At 44.2% G+C, this 22,500-nt stretch overlaps 2 protein-coding genes across 23 annotated transcripts in view; both read left to right on the forward strand.

Moving 5' to 3' along the window:
* The first annotated feature begins 9,234 nt into the window (after window positions 1-9,234).
* Window positions 9,235-22,500, forward strand: part of LOC147014835 (sodium- and chloride-dependent creatine transporter 1-like) — a 115,896-nt gene continuing 102,630 nt past the window's right edge. For 20 of the 22 annotated variants that reach the window (XM_085853181.1, XM_085853184.1, XM_085853183.1 and 17 more), the window contains exon 1: window positions 9,314-9,560. The gene's annotated coding sequence lies outside the window, so the exon portion shown is untranslated. Of the gene's footprint in view, window positions 9,561-9,671; window positions 9,704-22,500 lie in introns of all 22 variants that reach the window. The other 2 variants (XM_085853174.1, XM_085853175.1) reach the window with 2 other exon arrangements.
* On the forward strand, window positions 11,373-18,289 carry LOC147014836 (uncharacterized). The gene is made up of 3 exons (XM_085850617.1): window positions 11,373-11,426; window positions 15,609-16,374; window positions 17,034-18,289. The coding sequence occupies exons 1-3, from the start codon at window positions 11,373-11,375 to the stop codon at window positions 18,281-18,283; spliced, it is 2,070 nt and encodes a 689-aa protein (XP_085706743.1). The 3' UTR covers window positions 18,284-18,289.

Below are 22,500 nucleotides of genomic sequence, written 5' to 3' on the forward strand. Positions count from 1 at the left end.
GTATAATGGGGGATTTCAAAAGGGCATGGTGTATGCTTTCCATCATTGTATCACTGAACTTTCTACCTTTTGTAACTTTTCCACAATTAAAGGTTCAAAAAGTCCACTTTTTATGAAATCCATTGCATATATATATATATATATATATATATATATATATATATATATATATATATATATATATATATATATATATATATACACATCATATATGTATATATATACATCATATATGTATATGTGTATATATATATATATATATATATATATATATATATATATATATATATATATATATATATATATATATATATATATATATATAATGTTTTTTTAAAGAAGAAGAAGGCGCTTCCAAGCAAAAGTAAAAACTCGATCGACTCCGCTAATTTGAGCAAAAAAGCAACAGCAGACCCGGTCTCTTGTTTTTTTACTCAAATGAGTTAATTAGCGGAGTCCATCAACTTTTTACTTTTGGTTGGAAGCGTCTTCTTCTTTAAAAAGTTGTAATCCCAACCGCCCCAATCTTATACAAAAAAATGTATATATATATATATATATATATATATATATATATATATATATATATATATATATATATATATATATATATATATATATATATATATATATATATATATTTTGTTGCGGTTCTCGAAACTGCATCCCTCCAACACCAATAGCAGCCAACATACAGTGGTCACCAGTCAGTTATTTCATTAATGTACGTTCAGAGAGTCCCTTCCTTCTTGTCTAGTGGGTCGAACGGGACAGTGGGTTGTGCAAATCTCATAGTTAGGTCTGATTAAACCTCTGAACTCATTCCTGTTCTTTTTTCTCTATTTCTGAGGTAAATTCAAGCAAAGGGTCCTCGCGTGTGCCAGCAGGCACTACGCTCGGATACCCATCGGTAAAAACACCAGCCGCGCCCTTCGCGTAAGAATACGTCCTCACAGAAGACCAAGGGCAGCAGTAGAAGCCAACAATAAACGCCAGCGCTGCATGGAGCGCGTGCAGCTTAACGATGACCCCCTACCCCACTGATTCTCAACCCTTCCTCTGTCATTTACCCCCTCGGCTTGATGTATTTCACCATTTACCCCCTTACTCCCATGCAAAAAATGCATAGCCGGCATAGGCACAGAAAAGAAGAAGATGGGCCAACTTTATTATTAAGGTTTTGCATAAAATAAACTTTGATAAAGGGAAAAAAAACATACCACACAGTTCACTTATATCAAACAAGGTCAAACAAAAATACTAGAAGTATTATTAGTGGTAACTCTACTGATTTATTGAGTCAACCAGTTTATTTATTCGAAGAGCTGTTGATGACAACGCTCCCCTCATGTCGTCATCGGCTTTCAGGCGGTCCCTTGCCTTTGTCTTCATTGCTACTAAAATAGAGAAACCTGATTCACATAGATATGTGGTGACAAAGGGTACAAGCACTTTGAAGGCTCGCTGAGTAAGAAGTGGGAATGAATCTGTGAGTTTCATCCAGAAATCAACACCAACTCTATCATATTCTTCCTTAAGCCGAGCAGAGGACTGAAGATCAATCAGCTCCTCTTTTGCTGGGTTGTCATCTCTCATTTCTGAGAGATCCGTGGTAAAAGGTCTTAATATCCATCTTTCTGTCGGTATCATGTCTTCTGGAAAGTAGCCAGTGAAGTGATGCTTCAAGATGTTCAAATGTGCTGTGATGTCTTCATTTATTTCAGGTAACGCACTAGGTTCTTCTCCAATGGCCTCATCCAAGAATGGAAAATTTGCAAAAAACTTTTGATGAACTCTTCGTGCCCATAAATCCAGCTTTGTCTGCAATGCTTTCATCTTTTCACCTACTTCGACGATGGTTACTGATTTTCCCTGGAGTTGTTTGTTGACTTGGTTAAGATGGGTAAATATATCTGAGAGTTACCCTAAAGAGGCGATGAACTTTGAATCAGAAAACTTTTCCCACAGCTTTGAATCCCGGTCACGAAGAAAAATGTCCACCTCAGTACGGAGTTCAAACACGTCGGTTAAGAATAAGTCCACATGAGAGCCACCTCACCTCAGTATGAAGCAAAATAACAGAATGCTCAGAGCCCATCTCATCAGAAAAAGCTTTGAACAAGCGGTGATTCAGTGCTTGGGCACGAATGAAATTGACAGCCTCAATAACTTTCTGTTAAACCATTTTCAGATTTTCAGGAAGGGTTTTCGCAGCCAATGCATATCTGTGAAGAACGCAATGCGTTGTTATCACATGGGGTGCCTTTTGTTTTACAAGTGCAGTGAAGCCTGATCTAACTCCCATCATGGCTGGGGCTCCTTCAGTACAATTTGAACCAACTATGTCCCATGTGAGATTGTTCCTTTCAAAGAAATCTTCTATTTTCTGCATTATGTCAGCAGCGTTTGTGGTTTGTTGGAGAGTTTCACAGAAGAGAAATTCATCCTTCAGTTCATTTCCACATGTACCGAACAAAAACAAGCAGTTGTGAAAAATTAGCAACATCATAAGATTAATCAAGTTGCAAAGAAATTTTTGCTGGGCTAGATTTGATCTGTTCAATAACTTGTTGACAAGTATCTTGAGACATTTCACTAATACGTTGATGAATTGTGTCATTAGAAAGGGGAATGTCTTGAATCTTCTGTTTTGCTTCTTTCCCACATACATGTTCAACCATGTCTAAGGCACAAGGTTTAATCAATTTCTTGGCAATGCCATGAGGTGTCTTTGCCTTTGCTATTCGCTGTGCTTCGTGATAGGAAGCTGCAAGCATTGGTTTCTTGTTAGATACGAAGCCATGTTTGGGCAGTGTTCCTGCAGCCCTAAACCTAGCTGTCTTTGCCTCAAAGGTAGCGCGGTCATCAGATACATGAGCAGGATGTGTAGCTTCCAGGTGCTGTTTTAGTATTGAAGGTTTCAATCAACCATTTCCAAGAACTTTTGAGCACAGCAGATACTGAGGCTTATCCACACCATCTTCAACAATGAAGTCAAAGCCATATTGTACGTATGAATCCAGGTATGTACATTTTTTAGACATGCCAAAATCTGAAAAGAAATAATCATGAATTAATTATAATGTAACATTTTGCTATTCACTGAAATATGAAATTGATTTCTTAAATAATAATGAATTGGACACCCATACAGCAGACATTGAGGCACAAACACACACATAGACACACAGACACACACACACACACACACACACACACACACACACACACACACACATACACACACACACACACACATACACACACACACAAACACATACATACAGGCACACAAACACATCCACACACAGAGACACAGACAACACAAACACAAACATACACACACAAACACACAAACACAGGCCTACACACATTGATTAGGCCTGAGTGTACACGTCCAGAATGAAAACCGGACAGGATCGAGACTATCTCTCTATCGTGTGTGTGTGTGTGTGTGTGTGTGTGTGTGTGTGTGTGTGTGTACATATATATATATATATATATATATATATATATATATATATATATATATATATATTAAAACACCCTTACCTGGATGTATGCAGTGTGTTTCAAAAAAAGTGGACTATTTGAATGTTTTCTTGCAGAAAAATTACAAAATGTAGCAAGTACATATATATTGAGGGTAAAAGGAAGGAAGTATGTATACGGGGTGTTTCAAAGGTGGCTGTCTATTTATCTGTTTGCGGTTTTTTACTTACGAAATCTTTATATTTCGTAAGTATATTGATGACTTCCGCCATCTGTTTGTGTGTTTGTGTGTGTGTGTTTGTTTGTGTGTGTTTGTCTGTTTGTGTGTGTTTGTTTGTGTGTGTTTGTTTGTAGGCACGATAACTCAAGAACAGAAGAAGCTACCAATGTCAAATTACTCCGCGTGATTCAGGAGGGTGATGGGTAGCGCTGATTAGATTTTGGTCAAAATCGGTCAAAGGTCAAGGACACCGTGAGGTCAAACATCCAAAAAAAAGTTAGAACTCGAGAACGGAAGAAGCTACCAATGTCAATTACACCACGTGATTCAGGAGGGTGATGGCTAGTGCTCATTAGATTTTGGTCAAAATCGGTCAAAGGTCAAGGTCACAGTGAGGTCAAACATTCGATTTTTGATGGTTTGGTACAGAATCATCGTAGAAACTTCTGGTTTGCGTTGCGACCTTCTCGAGAGACAGCTTTTATTGGACAAGGTCAGAGGTCAAGTTGACAATTTCGTAAGTACCAGTCTATGACTGCTTGTTACTTCCCAAATCTAAAGATTTCGTAAGTATATTGATGACTTCCGTCATCTGTTTGTGTGTTTGTTTGTTTGTGTGTGTGTGTTTGTGTGTTTGTTTGGAGGCACGATAACTCGAGAATGGAAGAAGCCACCAATGCCAAATGACACCGCATGATTCAGGAGCATGATGGCAAGTGTTGCTTAGATTTTGGTCAAAATCGGTCAAAGGTAAAGGTCACAGTGAGGTCAAACATTCGATTTTTGATGGTTTGGTACAGAATCATCGTAGAAACTTTTGGTTTGCGTCGCTACCTTCTCTCTCGAGAGCTTTTATTAGACAAGGTCAGAGGTCAAGTTGACGATTTCGTAAGTACCAGTCTATGACCGCTTGTTACTTGCGAAATATAAAGATTTCGTAAGTATATTGATATGATGACTTCCGTTTCTCTTTGTTTGTTTGTGTGTTTGTTTGTTTGTCGGCACGATAACTCGAGAACGGAAGAAGCTACCAATGTCAAATTACACCACGTGATTCAGGAGGGTGATGGCTAGTGCTGATTCGATTTTGGTCAAAATTGGTCAAAGGTCAAGGTCACAATGAGGTCAAACATCCAAAACATTCGATTTTTGATGGTTTGGTACAGAATCACCGTAGAAACTTCTGATTTGTGTCGCTACCTTCTCTAGAGACAGCTTTTATTAGACAAGGTCAGAGGTCAATTTGACGATTTCGTAAGTACCAGTCTATGACTGCTTGTTTGTTTGTTTGTGTGTGTTTGTGTGTTTGTTTGTAGGCTCGATAACTCGAGAACGGAAGAAGCCACCAATGTCAAATTACACCACGTGATACAGGAGGGTAATGGCTCGTGCTGATTCAATTTTGGTCAAAATCGGTCAAAGGTCAAGGTCACAGTGAGGTCAAATATTTGATTTTTGATGGTTTGGTACAGATAACTCGAGAACGGAAGAAGCTACCAATGTCAAATTATACCACGTGATTCAGGAGGGTGATGGCTAGTGCTGATTAGATTTTGGTCAAAATCGGACAAAGGTCAAGGTCACAGTGAGGTCAAACATACAAAAAATGATAAGTCGAGAACGGAAGAAGCTACCAATGTCAAATTACACCACGTGATTCAGGAGGGTGGTGGCTAGTGCTGATTAGATTTTGGTTAAAATTTATCAAAGGTCAAGGTCACAGTGAGGTCAAACATCCAAAACATTCGATTTTTGATGGTTTGCTACAGAATCATCGTATAAACTTCAGGTTTGCGTCGCTACCTTCTCGAGAGACAGCTTTTATAAGACAAGGTCAGAGGTCAATGTGACGATTTCGTAAGTACCAATCTATGACTGCTTGTTTGTTTGTTTGTGTTTGTGTTTGTGTGTTTGTGTGTAGGCACGATAACTCGAGAACAGAAGAAGCTACCAATGCCAAATTACATCACGTGATTCAGGAGCATGATGATTGTGTTGCTTAGATTTTGGTCAAAATCGGTCAAAGGTCAAGGTCACCGTGAGGTCAAACATAATTCCGTAAATTCATGTGGAGAAATAGAGTATTGTTGCTTCGATTGACGTTACGAGTTCATTTTAACTTTGATTTTAATTTTGTCTTCAGTTTTTGCAATCGCTTAGGACGCTGAAAACTCGGTTGTCGAAATTATGGTAAAAATCGGATGTTGTGGAGACATTTTAAGATTGTATAAAAATATTTCACTCGCCGCATCACGGGTCGTCACGTGGTGCAGCACGCTCGAGCAGAGGCGTCGTTGATCACGTAAAGGTTTTCCGTGTGCGCGCTGACGGTGTTTTCGATAAAGATGGTGTTTAAAAGTCATTTTTTATCCAAATAATGGTTATCGCCGCATGCCTGACTCGCTAAGCCGTCGGATTATGTAAAGATTGTTGGTGGATGGCCGAATATTACGGTTTTGTGACTTTAATAAAATAATATTAAATAATTGCGTCGAGAAATGGAGATTTTTGCTTCGGTCGACGTTACGATTTTTGATGGTTTGGTACAGAATCATCGTAGAAACTTCTGGTTTGCGTCGCTACCTTCTTTTGAGACAGCTTTTATTAGACAAGGTGAGAAGTCAAGTTGACGATTTCGTAAGTACCCCTCTATGACTGCTTGTTTTTTTGTTTGTTTTTTGTATACCTTGTCGAGGCTCGTGTGAGAGCTAACACACAACGCACATCAAGGGGGGCATGAGACAAGAGGGGAGGGAGTGGGAAGGACAAAACAGTGGGGAACAGAGACATTAGGAGATCTGTGGGAGGGAGAGGGATGGGACGGGAAACATGGGGAATAGAAGATGGACATTACAGGGACTTTCAGGAAGGAAAGCAGGGAATTTGAAGGAGGTGAGCTTGGGTGGATTATCGGGGGTAGAAAAGATCAAGGATTTGGATGGGGGATGATAAGAGGTGGTGGTGAACAGCTGTTTTGAAGGCCTGGGGGAAGAATGGGAATGAATAGAGTGAGGGAGTTTATTCCAAAGGCGGGAAAAAAGAGGAATGAAAGAGTGAAGGTGAGCAGCGATTCGTGATTTTGGTAGTTTTACCAGAAGGGGTTTGTTGGCGGACCTTGAGCACCCTGTGGAAATGTGGTGGGGACAAATCGCAGAGAGAGCAGGGGGATGAGGCTGGAGAGGAGACGGTAGAAGAGAGAAAGACCACCGACCAACCTGCGGTGATTGAGTGAGAGGCCCAAAGACTCAGCCTCATTGCGGGAGATGCCAATGATCCGAAATGCCTTGGTTTCTACAGCGTGAAGCCGAGAAAGGTGGGTGGCAGGAGCACCAGCCCAGAGGGGAGAGCAGTACTCCATCAGGCTGCGGACAAAAGCTTTGTAAGTGGTCAGGAGCTCAGGTTGGCCGAGGAAGGACTTTGCACGAGGGAGGATTCCCAGTCGGCGACTGGCTTTGGAGGCGAGGTTTGAAATGTGGCTTTCCCAGGAAAGGTCATGGCAGATAGTGAGACCCGGAAGTTTGAAAGAAAGGAGTTCTTCCAGAGGATTGTTGAGAAAGTGGATGGGGGGGGGGGGTTTCCAAACGGTCCTTTCGAAGAGACATAGTGAGAGTATGAGATTTGTCCGGATTGAAAGACATGTTCCACGTGTTGGACCAGTTTGTGATTTTATCCCGATCTGCAGTGAGTGAAGTAGCTGCTGCCTGCCGTTCTGAGGGATGACCGATGGTACGGCAGAGGGTGTAGTCATCAGCAAAGAGATATCGAGGATTTTCTAGAGAGTCGGAGAGATCATTGATGAAAACTAGAAAAAGAACAGGGCCCAGAACGCTAACTTGAATAACTCCAGCCTGGACAGGAAGAGGGGATGAAAGAAATCCATTTTGGGCCACACGGTGACTGCGACAGGAGAGGAAGTCTGCGAGCCACGAGTGGAGATGGCCTTGGATACCATGGGAAGAGAGTTTGGTGAGCAGGGCAAGGTGTCAAAAGCACGTGATATGTCCAGGTATACGGCTCGGATTTCCTGTCTGGCATTGAGGGCTTCCATCCATTGTTGGGAGAGCAGAAGCAGCATATCCAGGGTAGAGTGACCTTGTCTGAAACCAAATTGATGATCAGAAATCAGGCCATTAGAGAAGAGGAAGGATTTGTTGTCTGAAGCAATGATGGATTCCATAACCTTGCTGATGATTGGGAGAAGGCTGATTGGTCTGTAGTTGCAGGGATCTGTTTTTGCACCTTTTTTGTGCAGGGCAGTGATGTTTGCCGATTTCCAAAATGCTGATTGGCTCTTTGAGGCTTGGCGCAATGTGATTGGCTCCTGGCAAGTTTGAATCTGAACAAAGGTTGAATAATGAAGAATAATGAATTGAATTCAATGACGATAATGATTTGAACACTAAAATAATGAATTGAATAATGAATAATGAATCAAGGCTTATTAAAAAGCTGATATTCGAAATGTAATTACATATTTTGACGATTGCAATTTGACGATGGGCTCAATCATCAATCACGTCGAAATATTGAGTGAAATCGGATAAAAATTTCGGAAAAAGGGATTTCTTTCTCACCCAATATAATGAAATAATACACTCTCGGGACGTGAGGTAAAATGGCTCCAAAATTTTTTTTTTTCATCCTTTTAAGAGGACAGAGCACGGACAAACAACCCCGGGAATGCAATTCCCAACCACTCACGATATCCCTTGCCAAGAAACTGCTTCAGCAACAACAACGTTCTTTAAAGAGTATGGTATATATACCGTATAAAAAGACGACGTACGATACATGTATTTCAAACCCAAATGAATGATCGTTCATATTATCTTCGACTCCCTGACGTCATGCGGTTGCGATGGCGACAGGGCAGCGACCGAGCTCTCCGTTCTAGATGTGGGTATGCTCCAGGATGCAGCACCCCTGTGCATCGATATCATCGATGTTTAAAAAAAAAATCCTGAATTATTTATATTTTATACGGAGGACTGATCGGTGCTGACAGGATGGCCTCGAGGTACGCACACTCACTCGCCATGACAGGATTTTGTTTTTTTATATTTTTCACAAGGTACGTCGGTAGGGATGATTCGTCAATGTGTGTGGACGCTGTCCCTCTCGTCTTCCCACATTCGTTTTTGGACGTTAAAGATCTCACGATGTCCTTCGCGAAGAGGAGGCGAGCCATCGCCGGCGCCATGAACAAATTCCAAATTCCTGCCCTAACTGCGACCGCGAGATTTGTGGGAAAAGCGCCCAGCACGATGTTTTCAGGCATGAAATTGCTTCGGCGGACTCGACGAGTGAACAAACCTCAAGGGAAAAACGAGCTCGGAGCAGAGGCGAGAAAGGGAGGCTTCGACGTCGCAATCGGGATAACAGGAAGAGTTTGTTGGGCTTTTTGTGTTATTTCATTATATATTTATTTATTTATTTAAACGTATTAATTAATTTATTTTCTGGGTGCATTGCGGTTTCAAAAGGGGGTGGAGCGAGGACGTGACGTCAGGGCGGGAGCAAGGGGGGCGTTCTGTGAGGAGAAAAATCGTTGAGGGAGGAGCAGCTCGTGCTTTCCCTATTTAAAGATTCACGGCGCTTTGTCCGGTTGGTGCTTTGTCTTTGTCGTGAGGGGAAGAAAAAAAAAATAGACTAAAATTTAATATCTGATTTAACATTTTCTACCCTCTTCTCCTCTTCAATGAGTTTATCGTTTGAGCGAAGTTAACCTTATTCCTTTTTTTTTTTAATTTTATTTATTTCCAGTCGATCTTTTGTTTAATTTTTCTTTCTGGACGAAGGAGGGGAATTGAAAGTTTCGCAGTGGAATTTTCCTTCGGATCTACGTACGGTGCGTAACGTTTGTGTTGATCGGGCACGAGGTGTCCGCTTTTGACACCATTTTGGATTACGGGACGTCGTTTCCCCCCTCTCCCTCTCCCTCTCTCTCTCTCTCGCTCAGAAACTGTTTCTTAAAGGTGAAACGAATTTGAGGTAAATGCATTTCGTGTTTTTAAATTAATCGATTTAATTGTGTTTTTTTAAAAAAAATAACATTTTTTTTTTCCTCATGAATACGTTATTTCACATTTTCCTGTTGTTTCTATACATTTTTTTTAATTTATTTTAATTTTTTTTTAAATCGAGAAATGAAACAAAGAAAATGTGCTGCGTTTGTTGAGGTTGATTTGGCGGGAGGTGAAGCTGCTCGACACGTGAAAGCATATATCCCCGTAAAGAAAGCGTTCTTCACTCGATCTTGTGAAATAATTACCAATCAGTCCAAATGTGTCGATGGAGTCGCTCGGATTCTCACACACAGTCACCGTCGTGTGCGAGATGTGCGATGCGTTTGATGCGATGTTCATTTTGCGACGAGAAGTGCGCCTTGTGTGGAGAATGATGGACGCGGACGAAGGGTGAAGCTGGTTATGGCAGTGTGGAACACAGCCGTCGCCGGACGTGTAGATGTTTCGATTGTGCCGCAGAACGTATATATTATTCCCTTACAAGTAACTTGAACGCGGGAGTCCATTGCATCCATTAAAAACCTGCGCTATGGTTGTTTCCTCGTTTTTTTTTTTTCCCGATACCACTCGATCGGGATTCGAACCACCGACCTCCCAGACTTGGAGCGAACGCCTCCACCATTTTACGTCACCGACTTTTTGCATTCGAAAAACGACAGTCGACGTATTGTGCTTTCAAATGTCGTTAACCGGCTCGATCGCCCCCCCTCCCCCCTTGGGCTCTTTTTTTTGGCCTTTGGCGGTTCCTTCGGTATCGCTCACGAATTGAACGTCATTTGGGAGTTGGAATTCAAATGTTCAATGTCATTGGATGTGTGTGGCTTCGTGAAACTGTGTGTGTGAAGAACATCCAACGTCTTCGTCTCCTTAATCGTCATTAAATGTGACGAGGAATGAATGAGACTATCTTTTCGTATGAGGTTAAAGTTGTTGGTAATGCACAAGACTGTGGCTTTTAAGGTTGGGGTGGGGGAATTCGTTAGAATCGCTATCCTACCACTCTAATACGGCGTGTGCTTTTTGTGGTGTTTGTACTAATCAAAATGGAACATTGTCGGGACGGGTGGGGTCGAGTGGAAATTTCCATCCATATTACCGGTGCTCCAATAACATTGGAAAAGGAGTGGTAACTGATATTTGTACTTGACTGTTTTTTTTCCACAAGGTAAGACACTAGTTGAATTATATTTAGCCCATCATGTGTCCACAATGACCACACTGAACTCCTGTTATAAGCCTCCTTGTATCCTGCAGCACGTAGCTGCTTGTGTGCGTCATGTTTTTTTTTAAAAATTGATCCTGGGAGTGTGGTTGTGGCAATGCTGCAGTGCCCTCTGTAGGTGAACAGCAAACATTTGCCATTTCAGGCTTCTGGAGACTGCTCGTCTCCTTGTGCAGAGGACGCCGTACGATCTTTAATGCCCACCCACTCTAATAATCCCCTTGGATGCAGTTTGATTTGTGCTTTTGAAAAGGTGCATGAAAAACAATATACAAGAACCATTAAATGTGTGGTGGTAGACCCAATTTATGCCTGGTGTTAGCTTTATGGTTAGGGTGACGCCCAGGTTAACACCCACCGAGGGACGGCACATGCTCACGCCACTCCTTTGCCCCGTCTACGAAACACGACTATGACGGTTTATGGCTTTGCTGAGATGTTCAAGCTTAGGCGATACAACTCGGAAGTGAGTTCGCATCGCTCTAGGTCTAGACCAGTGTTTCTCAACCTTTTTTTTTTTGTCCTACGCCCCACTTTGATTTTCAAAAAAATCGTACACCCCACTATGATTGGAGACACTACAGAATATACTACATTATGTATTCAAAAGGCTTTAATTAAAACTTTATTGCAAATTTTATTCAATTGCTACTCACTTCAATGGGAGCCCTGCCCTTGATGCTGGCTGCAGATTTGTTTGATTCGAGGAACCAATTTTGTCAGTTTCAGCCTTAAATCACCACTTTTCGTGATTTCCAGTCGATTTCTCTTGGCTTGCAGCAAATCGGTAACAACACTAAATCCACATGCGACGAAGTAAGATGATGGAAAATTTATCAATACTTCCCTTGCCAAAGTAGTCGAGTTTGGGTATTTATTTTCGCTCTCCTCAGACAGCCACATCATGGTTCCTTTGATCTTGAAAATAGTTTTCACAGACTCATCTTGTTGCAACTCACATAACTCCTCTTGGTATTGCTCTGGTACTTGAGATAAATCCACCAGAAATGGCTGAGTCAACCAGGAAGGGAACTCTTAGCAAAGCTATGAAAGCGATCATATATTGATTCATTAATTCTGAATCCTCATGCCCCACCAAAATATTGCCACGCCCCACCTTGAGAAACACTGGTCTTGGCTGTCCTGCTAGCCCATGCATTGCAAGTCATCAATTGCTATTGTTTAAGCTGGGAATTTGGCTCTGTTCTTGCAGACGTATCCCTGAAAAGAAACCATAATATATAATGTCCCGTGTGTAAAATCGTAGTGTTTGAAAAGTTTTAACTGGAGATGCTACACTTGTTAATCATATTTACGATAAAATAAATCCCAAAATGAGGAACTGTATCTCAGTGTGAGCATGGCTGTACAAAGCAGTAGTAACTGGCATGCACTCGCCTTGCAAGGAACTTGCCAAATATCCCATCGGTAGTTGCTTCAGACCAACTTTAATTTCAAAGGATTCCAGAAGTTCAACATCGTTCAATTTTCATGAAGTGATGCACCAGTGAAAACTTGCTCCATGGTGGCATGGTGTGAGGCTTAACAATCAAAACGTCCTCGTGGAATACCTGTTTGAAAAGAACAAAAATGGACTAAAATAATGATACGAATTGAAGATGCTAGTATCGATATAATCTGTCTGATATAAAACTCGGGCTATGTTGCTCGATCATCTAAGCCCGAGGTCTGCAACCTGCGGCCCGCGAGCTCCTCCCGTGCGGCCCACAGCGCCTTGTCCGGATTTCCATTAGGTGCGGCCCGCGAAACATTTTTCTGAACCGACGGCAAATTTAACATATGTTGACATGATTCTTCCACATATATCACAGTCTCTGTACGTCACAATAAATTATTTTCGCTTCTAGTCCACTTAACTTGGTCTTAAATATTTTTTCGTTGTTGTTTCAGATGGCTGAAGGTCTTCAGGTTCAATTTACAATTACATTTATTATCATTGATTTTCGGTGTGCTTGTTTTTTCGGGTTGGGAGGGGGGTGCGGCCCGCGAGGTGGCCCGTGGCCTGGTTTAGGTTGCCGACGCCTGATCGAAGCTAAGCTGTACTGCCCCTCTGGCTCTCTCTGAATCGTGCTACCATTTCTCTTCCTGGGTTTCAGGTTAGACATAATGGTGTCTTCAGCTATGCAGGCTTTGCTTCCAGCATAATGTCAGCATAGGCATGTCTTGCCTTGGAATATTAAATTGTATAATTCTCTCCTTAGTGTATTTTTTTTTTTTGTTTCGGCTCAACAAAAATCTGCATTGCTTTAAGTTATTGTGAAGGTACAAGGAACAGAGGAAACCATGTGACATTATGCCTGCGCTCTATCAGAGTCAGACACTGATGATCTACCAATTGCAATAAGAACTAGAAAGAGCAATCAGTGATTGCAGACCCTTGCCAGAACTTGTTTTGTGTGGTGTTTGAATGGGATTAAAATAAATTCAATTCAGATCAAACGGAAGACCAAATTGGTTCAGTCCTGCATTGGAGTCATCAGGAGGAACCTGGATAGGATTCCATTTCAGCTGCTACTCCTCTATCCTCAAATTCATCCAGGCACAGCCAAGTGAGCCTTGTTCAAAATTTTTTTTTTTTTTTCAGAGATTGAAATAGATTTTAGAAGTTTGACTTTTGACCTTTTGACCTCAAAAGTAGTTTCTTTCCCAATCCAGTGACCAAGATGCAAATATTGTTCACTTTTTAAGTCAATCGGATGATTTTAGAAATTAGACCTCAAAATCGATAGGCTTCTCAGTTGAGACTACCTCTATAACTAGGTAAACTTTTATGCCGATCCGTTGAGAATTGTGACCTGGCAACAGACAGAAAGACACACACAGACAGACAGACAGAAAGACACACACAGACAGACAGACAGAAAGACACACACAGACAGACAGAAAGACACACACAGACAGACAGACAAAGACACACACAGACAGACAGACAGAAAGACACACACAGACAGACAGACAGACAGAAAGACACACACAGACGGACAGACAGGAAGACACACACAGACAGACAGACAGAAAGACACACACAGACAGACAGACAGAAAGACACACACAGACAGACAGACAGAAAGACACACAGACAGACAGACAGAAAGACACACACAGACAGACAGACAGAAAGACACACACAGACAGACAGACAGACAGAAAGACACAAACAGACAGACAGACAGAAAGACACACACAGACAGACAGACAGAAAGACACACACAGACAGACAGACAGACAGAAAGACACACACAGACAGACAGACAGACAGACAGACAGACAGAAAGACACACACAGACGGACAGACAGGAAGACACACACAGACGGACAGACAGGAAGACACACACAGACGGACAGACAGGAAGACACACACAGACGGACAGACAGGAAGACACACACAGACGGACAGACAGGAAGACACACACAGACGGACAGACAGGAAGACACACACAGACGGACAGACAGGAAGACACACACAGACGGACAGACAGGAAGACACACACAGACGGACAGACAGGAAGACACACACAGACGGACAGACAGGAAGACACACACAGACGGACAGACAGGAAGACACACACAGACGGACAGACAGGAAGACACACACAGACGGACAGACAGGAAGACACACACAGACGGACAGACAGGAAGACACACACAGACGGACAGACAGGAAGACACACACAGACGGACAGACAGGAAGACACACACAGACGGACAGACAGGAAGACACACACAGACGGACAGACAGGAAGACACACACAGACGGACAGACAGGAAGACACACACAGACGGACAGACAGGAAGACACACACAGACGGACAGACAGGAAGACACACACAGACGGACAGACAGGAAGACACACACAGACGGACAGACAGGAAGACACACACAGACGGACAGACAGGAAGACACACACAGACGGACAGACAGGAAGACACACACAGACGGACAGACAGGAAGACACACACAGACGGACAGACAGGAAGACACACACAGACGGACAGACAGGAAGACACACACAGACGGACAGACAGGAAGACACACACAGACGGACAGACAGGAAGACACACACAGACGGACAGACAGGAAGACACACACAGACGGACAGACAGGAAGACACACACAGACGGACAGACAGGAAGACACACACAGACGGACAGACAGGAAGACACACACAGACGGACAGACAGGAAGACACACACAGACGGACAGACAGGAAGACACACACAGACGGACAGACAGGAAGACACACACAGACGGACAGACAGGAAGACACACACAGACGGACAGACAGGAAGACACACACAGACGGACAGACAGGAAGACACACACAGACGGACAGACAGGAAGACACACACAGACGGACAGACAGGAAGACACACACAGACGGACAGACAGGAAGACACACACAGACGGACAGACAGGAAGACACACACAGACGGACAGACAGGAAGACACACACAGACGGACAGACAGGAAGACACACACAGACAGGAAGACAGACAGGAAGACACACACAGACAGGAAGACAGACAGGAAGACACACACAGACAGGAAGACAGACAGGAAGACACACACAGACAGGAAGACAGACAGGAAGACGCACCCAGACGGACAGCCAGGAAGACACACACAGACGGACAGCCCGGAAGACACACACAGACAGACAGACAGGAAGACACACACAGACGGACAGACAGGAAGACACACACAGACAGACAGACAGGAAGACACACACAGACGGACAGACAGGAAGACACACACAGACGGACAGACAGGAAGACACACACAGACGGACAGACAGGAAGACACACACAGACGGACAGAAAGAGACACACACAGACAGACAGAAAGAGACACACACAGACAGACAGAAAGAGACACACACAGACAGACAGAAAGAGACACACACAGACAGACAGAAAGAGACACACACAGACAGACAGAAAGAGACACACACAGACAGACAGAAAGAGACACACACAGACAGACAGAAAGAGACACACACAGACAGACAGAAAGAGACACACACAGACAGACAGAAAGAGACACACACAGACAGACAGACAGACAGAAAGAGACACAGACAGACAGACAGACAGACAGAAAGAGACACAGACAGACAGACAGACAGACAGAAAGAGACACACACAGACAGACAGACAGACAGAAAGAGACACACACAGACAGACAGACAGACAGAAAGAGACACACACAGACAGACAGACAGACAGAAAGAGACACACACAGACAGACAGACAGACAGAAAGAGACACACACAGACAGACAGACAGACAGACAGAAAGAGACACACACAGACAGACAGACAGACAGACAGAAAGAGACACACACAGACAGACAGACAGACAGACAGAAAGAGACACACACAGACAGACAGACAGGCAGACAGAAAGAGACACACACAGACAGACAGACAGACAGAAAGAGACACACACAGTCAGACAGACAGTCAGAAAGAGTCACTCACAGACAGACAGACAGACAGAAAGAGACACACACAGACAGACAGACACACAGAAAGAGACACACACAGACAGACAGACAGAAAGACAGAAAGAGACACACACTGACAGACAGACAGACAGACAGAAAGAGACACACACAGACAGACAGACAGACAGACAGAAAGAGACACACACAGACAGACAGACAGACAGACAGAAAGAGACACACAGACAGACAGACAGACAGACAGACAGAAAGAGACACACAGACAGACAGACAGACAGACAGACAGAAAGAGACACACAGACAGACAGGCAGACAGACAGACAGAAAGAGACACACAGACAGACAGACAGACAGACAGACAGAAAGAGACACACAGACAGACAGACAGACAGACAGACAGAAAGAGACACACAGACAGACAGACAGACAGACAGACAGAAAGAGACACACAGACAGACAGACAGACAGACAGACAGAAAGAGACACACAGACAGACAGACAGACAGACAGACAGAAAGAGACACACAGACAGACAGACAGGCAGACAGAAAGAGACACACAGACAGACAGACAGACAGCCAGAAAGAGACAGACAGACAGACAGACAGACAGAAAGAGACAGACAGACAGACAGACAGACAGAAAGAGACACACAGACAGACAGACAGACAGACAGAAAGAGACACACAGACAGACAGACAGACAGACAGAAAGAGACACACAGACAGACAGACAGACAGACAGAAAGAGACACACAGACAGACAGACAGACAGACAGAAAGAGACACACAGACAGACAGACAGAAAGAGACACACAGACAGACAGACAGACAGAAAGAGACACACAGACAGACAGACAGACAGACAGAAAGAGACACACAGACAGACAGACAGACAGACAGAAAGAGACACACAGACAGACAGACAGACAGACAGAAAGAGACACACAGACAGACAGACAGACAGACAGAAAGAGACACACAGACAGACAGACAGACAGACAGAAAGAGACACACACAGACAGACAGACAGACAGACAGACAGAAAGAGACACACACAGACAGACAGACAGACAGACAGACAGACAGAAAGAGACACACACAGACAGACAGACAGACAGACAGACAGACAGAAAGAGACACACACAGACAGACAGACAGACAGAAAGAGACACACACAGACAGACAGACAGACAGAAAGAGACACACACAGACAGACAGACAGACAGAAAGAGACACACACAGACAGACAGACAGACAGAAAGAGACACACACAGACAGACAGACAGACAGAAAGAGACACACACAGACAGACAGACAGACAGAAAGAGACACAGACAGACAGACAGAGACAGAAAGAGACACACACAGACAGACAGACAGACAGACAGAAAGAGACACACACAGACAGACAGACAGACAGACAGACAGAAAGAGACACACACAGACAGACAGACAGACAGACAGAAAGAGACACACACAGACAGACAGACAGACAGAAAGAGACACACACAGACAGACAGACAGACAGAAAGAGACACACACAGACAGACAGACAGACAGAAAGAGACACACACAGACAGACAGACAGACAGAAAGAGACACAGACAGAAAGAGACACACACAGACAGACAGACAGACAGACAGAAAGAGACACACACAGACACACAGACAGACAGAGAGACACACACAGACACACAGACAGACAGAAAGAGACACACACAGACACACAGACAGACAGAAAGAGACACACACAGACACACAGACAGACAGAAAGAGACACACACAGACACACAGACAGACAGAAAGAGACACACGCAGACACACAGACAGACAGTAAGAGACACACACAGACACACAGACAGACAGAAAGAGACACACACAGGCACACAGACAGACAGAAAGAGACACACACAGACACACAGACAGACAGAAAGAGACACACACAGACACACAGACAGACAGAAAGAGACACACACAGACACACAGACAGACAGAAAGAGACACACACAGACAGACAGACAGACAGACAGACAGAAAGAGACACACACAGACAGACAGACAGACAGAAAGAGACACACACAGACAGACAGACAGACAGAAAGAGACACACACAGACACAGACAGACAGAAAGAGACACACACAGACACACAGACAGACAGAAAGAGACATACACACAGACAAACAGACATACAGAAAGAAACACACACAGACACACAGACAGACAGAAAGAGACACACACAGACACACAGACAGACAGAAAGAGACACACAGACAGACAGACAGACAGACAGAAAGAGACACACACACAGACAGACAGACAGACAGAAAGAGACACACACACAGACAGACAGACAGACAGAAAGAGACACACACACAGACAGACAGACAGACAGAAAGAGACACACACACAGACAGACAGACAGACAGAAAGAGACACACACACAGACAGACAGACAGACAGAAAGAGACACACACACAGACAGACAGACAGACAGAAAGAGACACACAGACAGACAGACAGACAGACAGAAAGAGACACACAGACACACAGAAAGAGACACACAGACAGACAGACAGACAGAAAGAGACACACAGACAGACAGACAGACAGACAGAAAGAGACACACAGACAGACAGACAGACAGAAAGAGACACACAGACAGACAGACAGACAGAAAGAGACACACAGACAGACAGACAGACAGAAAGAGACACACAGACACACAGACACACAGAAAGAGACACACAGACACACAGACACAGACAGAAAGAGACACACAGACACACAGACACAGACAGAAAGAGACACACAGACACACAGACAGACAGAAAGAGACACACAGACACACAGACAGACAGACAGAAAGAGACACACAGACAGACAGAAAGAGACACACAGACAGACAGAAAGAGACACACAGACACACAGAAAGAGACACACAGACACACAGAAAGAGACACACAGACACACAGACAGAGAGACACACAGACACACAGAAAGAGACACACAGACACACAGACAGACAGAAAGAGACACACAGACACACAGACAGACAGAAAGAGACACACAGACACACAGAAAGAGACACACAGACACAGACAGACAGAAAGAGACACACAGACACAGACAGAAAGAGACACACAGACACACAGACACAGACACACAGACACACAGACAGAGACAGACAGACAGAAAGAGACACACAGACACACAGACACAGACACACAGACAGAAAGAGACACACAGACACACAGACACAGACAGAGACAGACAGAAAGAGACAGACACACAGACACAGACAGAGACAGACAGACAGAAAGAGACACACAGACACACAGACACAGACAGAGACAGACAGACAGAAAGAGACACACAGACACACAGACACAGACAGAGACAGACAGACAGAAAGAGACACACAGACACACAGACACAGACAGAGACAGACAGACAGAAAGAGACACACAGACACACAGACACAGACAGACAGACAGAAAGAGACACACAGACACACAGACACAGACACAGACAGACAGAAAGAGACACACAGACACACAGACAGAGACAGACAGACAGACAGAGACACACAGACACACAGACAGAGACACACAGACACACAGAAAGAGACACACAGACACACAGAAAGAGACAGACAGACACACAGAAAGAGACACACAGACACACAGAAAGAGACAGACAGACAGAAAGAGACAGACAGAAAGAGACACACAGACAGACAGAAAGAGACACACAGACAGACAGACAGACAGAAAGAGACACACAGACAGACAGACAGACAGAAAGAGACACACAGACAGACAGACAGACAGAAAGAGACACACAGACAGACAGACAGACAGAAAGAGACACACAGACAGACAGACAGACAGAAAGAGACACACAGACAGACAGACAGACAGAAAGAGACACACAGACAGAGACACAGACAGAAAGAGACAGACAGACAAAGACACACACAGACAGACAGACAGACAAAGACACACACAGACAGACAGACAGACAAAGACACACACAGACAGACAGACAGACAAAGACACACACAGACAGACAGACAGACAAAGACACACACACACAGACAGACAGACAGAAAGACACACACAGACAGACAGACAGACAGACAGACAGACAGACAGACAGACACACACAGGCACAAAGACACACACAGGCACAAAGACACACACAGGCACAAAGACACACACAGGCACAAAGACACACACAGGCACAAAGACACACACAGGCACAAAGACACACACAGGCACAAAGACACACACAGGCACAAAGACGCACACAGGCACAAAGACACACACAGGCAGACAGAAAGACACACACAGGCAGACAGAAAGACACACACAGGCAGACAGAAAGACACACACAGGCAGACAGAAAGACACACACAGGCAGACAGAAAGACACACACAGGCAGACAGAAAGACACACACAGGCAGACAGAAAGACACACACAGGCAGACAGAAAGACACACACAGGCAGACAGAAAGACACACACAGGCAGACAGAAAGACACACACACGCAGACAGAAAGACACACACAGGCAGACAGAAAGACACACACAGGCAGACAGAAAGACACACACAGGCAGACAGAAAGACACACACAGGCAGACAGAAAGACACACACAGGCAGACAGAAAGACACACACAGGCACAAAGACAGACACACACAGGCACAAAGACAGACACACACAGGCACAAAGACAGACACACACAGGCACAAAGACAGACACACACAGGCACAAAGACAGACACACACAGGCACAAAGACAGACACACACAGGCACAAAGACAGACACACACAGGCACAAAGACAGACACACACAGGCACAAAGACAGACACACACAGGCACAAAGACAGACACACACAGGCACAAAGACAGACACACACAGGCACAAAGACAGACACACACAGGCACAAAGACAGACACACACAGGCACAAAGACAGACACACACAGGCACAAAGACAGACACACAGAGGCACAAAGACAGACACACTGAGGCACAAAGAGAGACACTCACAGGCTCAATGTCTGACACACACAGGCACAATGACAGACACTCACAGGCACAAAGGCAGACACACACAGGCACAAAGACAGACACACACAGGCAGAAAGACAGACACACACAGGCAGAAAGACAGACACACACAGGCAGAAAGACAGACACACACAGGCAGAAAGACACACACAGGCACAAAGAAAGACACACACAGGCACAAAGAAAGACACACACACGCAGGCACAAAGACACACACAGGCACAAAGACAGACACACACAGGCAGACAAAGACAGACACACACAGGCAGACAAAGACAGACACACACAGGCAGACAAAGACAGACACACACAGGCAGACAAAGACAGACACACACAGGCAGACAAAGACAGACACACACAGGCAGACAAAGAAAGACACACACAGGCACAAAGAAAGACACACACAGGCAGACAGAAAGACACACACACGCAGGCACAAAGACACACACACGCAGGCACAAAGACACACACACGCAGACAGAGAGACAGACACAGGCAGACAGAAAGACACACACAGGCAGACAGAAAGACACACACAGGCAGACAGAAAGACACACACAGGCAGACAGAAAGACACACACACAGGCAGACAGAAAGACACACACACAGGCAGACAGAAAGACACACACACAGGCAGACAGAAAGACACACACACAGGCAGACAGAAAGACACACACAGGCAGACAGAAAGACACACACAGGCAGACAGAAAGACACACACAGGCAGACAGAAAGACACACACAGGCAGACAGAAAGACACACACAGGCAGACAGAAAGACACACACAGGCACAAAGACAGACACACACACAGGCACAAAGACAGACACACACACAGGCACAAAGACAGACACACACACAGGCACAAAGACAGACACACACACAGGCACAAAGACAGACACACACACAGGCACAAAGACAGACACACACACAGGCACAAAGACAGACACACACACAGGCACAAAGACAGACACACAC

Source organism: Eptatretus burgeri, chromosome 13 (genome assembly GCF_056783735.1).
Source record: "Eptatretus burgeri isolate ZD-2024b chromosome 13, Ebu_testis_v1, whole genome shotgun sequence".
Lineage (NCBI taxonomy): Eukaryota > Metazoa > Chordata > Myxini > Myxiniformes > Myxinidae > Eptatretus > Eptatretus burgeri.

Bases quoted from the DNA above. Each gene is read 5' to 3' on its own strand.
- LOC147014836 (XM_085850617.1), top strand. From the start codon at position 11,373: ATGACGGTTTATGGCTTTGCTGAGATGTTCAAGCTTAGGCGATACAAC. The intron at 11,427-15,608 runs GTGAGTTCGCAT...AGACACACACAG, and splicing joins TTAGGCGATACAACTCGGAA to ACGGACAGCCCGGAAGACAC. The intron at 16,375-17,033 runs GCAGACAGAAAG...GCCAGAAAGAGA, and splicing joins ACACACAGACAGACAGACAG to CAGACAGACAGACAGACAGA.